Source organism: Capsicum annuum, unplaced genomic scaffold, assembly GCF_002878395.1.
Source record: "Capsicum annuum cultivar UCD-10X-F1 unplaced genomic scaffold, UCD10Xv1.1 ctg70167, whole genome shotgun sequence".
In the NCBI taxonomy this organism is placed as follows: domain Eukaryota; kingdom Viridiplantae; phylum Streptophyta; class Magnoliopsida; order Solanales; family Solanaceae; genus Capsicum; species Capsicum annuum.
The window spans coordinates 2,588-6,274 of NW_025879876.1; the positions used below are offsets into that span (position 1 = coordinate 2,588).

General features: G+C 36.4%; 1 protein-coding gene across 1 annotated transcript; it reads left to right on the forward strand.

The window, feature by feature from the left end:
• Positions 1-973: 973 nt before the first annotated feature.
• LOC124894123 (serine/threonine-protein kinase Nek6-like) lies at positions 974-1,718 on the forward strand. Its single transcript, XM_047404879.1, has 2 exons — positions 974-1,462; positions 1,530-1,718. Exons 1-2 carry the CDS (start codon positions 974-976, stop codon positions 1,716-1,718), a joined length of 678 nt encoding a protein of 225 aa, XP_047260835.1.
• Positions 1,719-3,687: the final 1,969 nt, after the last annotated feature.

The following is a 3,687-nucleotide window of genomic DNA, read 5'->3' on the forward strand; positions in this document are numbered from 1 at the left end:
CAGCTATCTGAACTTCGTAAACAATACCTCGAAAAGTTATACTTGTTACGCAAAAAAAAAAAAGAGAAGTTCTTTATCCTGATATCTTCTATATGATATAGTGACAATGTAAATCCAACAGGACAAAACTGGACTTATCAACAAAATAAAACGGGGTTTGTTCTCACCACTTCCGATTATATACTCCTCCACCTTGTAAGTATCTTCCTTCTCAGCACGCCACAAGTATAACAAATCAGTCAGTTGACAAAGCGGATTTAATTCTTGCAGGAAATTGATTCTAAAAAGCTCCAGAACACCGACCTACAGTGAGTGCGAGCTACATATGTTCAAATGTTATTCTTTCCGTTTCAGTCTGTTAAGTCTTATTTTCCTTTTTAGTCTATTTAAAAGAGAATGTTTCTTTCCTTTTTCAACAACTCCTTAATTCTAACTTTCTACGTGGCATGTTTAAAGATCACAAACTTAAATTACATTTTGATACATTCTGCATACCTTTATTTTAAGACCACAAGATTCAAGTCTTCTTTTCTTTCTTAAACTTCGTGCCAAATTAAAACCAGAAAAACAAAATGAAACGGAGGGAGTTTTAAATTGAGATTCATCTTGATAATTTTTTTAGCTCTACTTATAGGCTGCCGAGCTATTGAGACATCAACATTTGCAACCATACCTCCTCTTTTGTCACAACCCTTCATCTGCGTTTCTTCCTGTGAAGTCCCCGGGCAGAACGAAAGAGAAAACACGACCATCACCTGGAAAATCTATCAGTCCGATAGGTAGCAGAGACAGATAGTTGAAGCTAAAAGAGAAGAGAACTGTCCTTTACCTTGACGAAAGTGATAACATTCAGCCAAGAAACTTATCTGACAATTATAACACGTTCCGAGCCAAACTTGACACTAAGAGAGTAGATCCAACAAGCTACTCGGTCACTATCTTTCGAGATAGTGAGGATTCTAAAAGTGGGGAGATGAGTGAGGCAGCTGTTTGCAATGGATATGATCAACAGGAGACTATCTCACAAACAGAAACTACGATCACTCCAAGCTCATCAAGTTCAAGGGCAAAAACATGGTCCGAGGAACAAGAGCATGTTTCTCCAGAGCATGTTAGTCGATTTGATGAGGGTGATACGAAGAATAACAAGACAAAAGAGCTTGAGGTGTTGAGCAGTCCACTGGACCATGAGGAAGCAGATATAGTGGAATGTATCTCGGCAAAATCTAGCAGAATGACATTGTCTGATGGAAGATTCAATGATAAAACACGATCCTTTGATGAAGAAAGCACTTCATCTAATTCACAGTCGGCTAAACCAGATCCAGAGGCAGCACCAAGATGCTATGTTGATGAAACTGAAAATGGTAGCGAGTGTAGAGAAGTTGCTATTGACTGCTTGTCAACCGAATGCGATGGTTCACTTCTAAACAAAGACGAGCTAGAAAAGAAATCGACCATGGTTTATGACACCAAACAGTAACAAAGACGCTCTTCGAGCACTGGATGATAAGTTTTTGCTGCTCAAGTCACTAGCCGCATTAGCTAGTAAGGAGGACAAAGACGACTGGGGTAATCCCACTGAGCAAAGAGCTGAAGCTTTAGAGTTTCTTTTGGAGGTTTGTGTGCGACTACTTAAGCAGGAAAAGTCTAGAGAAACAGCAATCCGGTTGACAAAAAGTCTCATGACTGCACAAAAGTTGTCCAAGGGGTCGTGATGTTGCACAAAACCTGTCTTTTGACCTATAGAACGAGCCTCTGTCTTACATAAATCATCAAGTATTGTTGCACTAAACTATTCCTCGAGGCTTAACGTGGTTGAGCATCCCATAGTTTTGATTCTATTGTTGTAGGACATTTGATGGAGCTTTGAAGATTATATATTATGTACTTTTAAAGTTGATTTCTACTCTATGATGATACTTACCACATTTTCTACTGTTAGTTTTTTCTCCAAAGCTACCTGCAGACAAAGATTATACATTTCTTCAGCTTCTTAGATATGATTGTTTTATTATCGGAGTCGATTTCTAATATAGTCACTCAACTAATAGTATTATCTCAGAAATTCACGTTCTGAGAATCAAGAAGAAAGGTGATTTTCTAAGGTAATAACTATTAGCTGAGTGACTATCTAAGAGGTCAGCGCGATATTATAGTTGTCTTATAGAAAAAAATATCAACAATCAAACTGTTCCTTTTAATATTCCATTCCTCCAACCTCAAGCCTCTTGTGAAATGAATTTAATATTTTTAAAATGTTTTTTTTTTATACTATTATTATAGTTTCCCTCATTCACATTTTGCCAATTTATAATAATTCTATCTTGATTATCATAATTTATTGGTATGATGTTACTTTTCTTATACTTTTGCTTGTCCCGTTCAAAGTCGTCTCGCTCCCTTGCCCTTTCAGATATCCTACCACTATCACATTCATGAGACTTTAGTCTTCCTTGATCCTTACTCTTGATAAAATTTATTGTCCTTTATCTGTGACATTTATTTTTCTTTCATGTCATTGATTTTTGTTTTCTATTTATACTTTACTGTTTATGGTCGTTGACTGGTGTACACTGTATTTGAAAGTTCGCATCTGAAGTTTTATTGGTATTGATATCCTCACTTTAGGATGTTATTCATTGAGACAATGGTAACTTCCGTGTTATGTTTGTTAAATTTGGTGTTCTGTGAGTCAATCTCACTGTTGTCAAGTGACTGAACATTTAATCATAAGCTGACAGCTGATGATCTGTGTTTATGTTGAAATATCACAGAACATGGGCTAGCCTATGTACTTCCGGTGAAGAGAGAGTTGAGAAAGGAGAATCATAAGGTTGTGACTGGTGGGAAAGAAAATAGGAGTGTGTCATCTGTGTTGACCTACCTAAAAAAATGAAAAGGTCGGGCTGTTAACTTTACTGTTTTGTGGTGGTTGTTGAAGACTAGTTTCTTGAAGAGCTCTCCGAGAGGTGCATTGCATCAGCTTGATATTTGTTGGAAACTATGTATTCGGTGCGGGAGTAAATAAGTGCAGAAACTAAAAACAAAATTGTAGGAAATTGTTTTGTTGTGTATTTCAATTTTTGTGGTAATACATGTGAAGTGGAAGTACGTTGAAGCTAAGGTCGACAATATTCAATAATCGAAAGATTAATAGAAAACGGTTTGCTGTGGAGTGAACTTCAGATCACGGTGCTTCTAAAAGGATCAAACATTCATCAAGACATAGTGAAATGGACATTTTCTACTCATGTTTAGAGTTTGTACAAAATATGCTTGTTATACTGCTTGTTCAGACATACAGTATTTTCTTACTTGATGTTGCTGCATTCGAATTTGGAAAGCAAATTACACGGCTGACTTGTAAATGTAGGATATCATATCATGTGCTATGTTGGAAATGCACTCCTATCAATGTACCGTGAGTGTGAAGTATTGACGAGGCAAATGAAGCGTTAAGAGGAAATATCGTAGAAGCATGTGGTCTCTTGGGTAGCTCACTGTCTCAATCAATTTTCAGTTCTAAACAAAAGAAGTTTGAACTTTGTAGTTGTGTTTGTTACTTTTTCCAATTGTAAGATGATATATGTGGAAAATGGGATCCCTCTAAATTATTGTTTTCTTTAACTTTAGCTTTAAAGATCCAATTTTTACTCGAGAAATCACAGTAATTGAACAATGAGT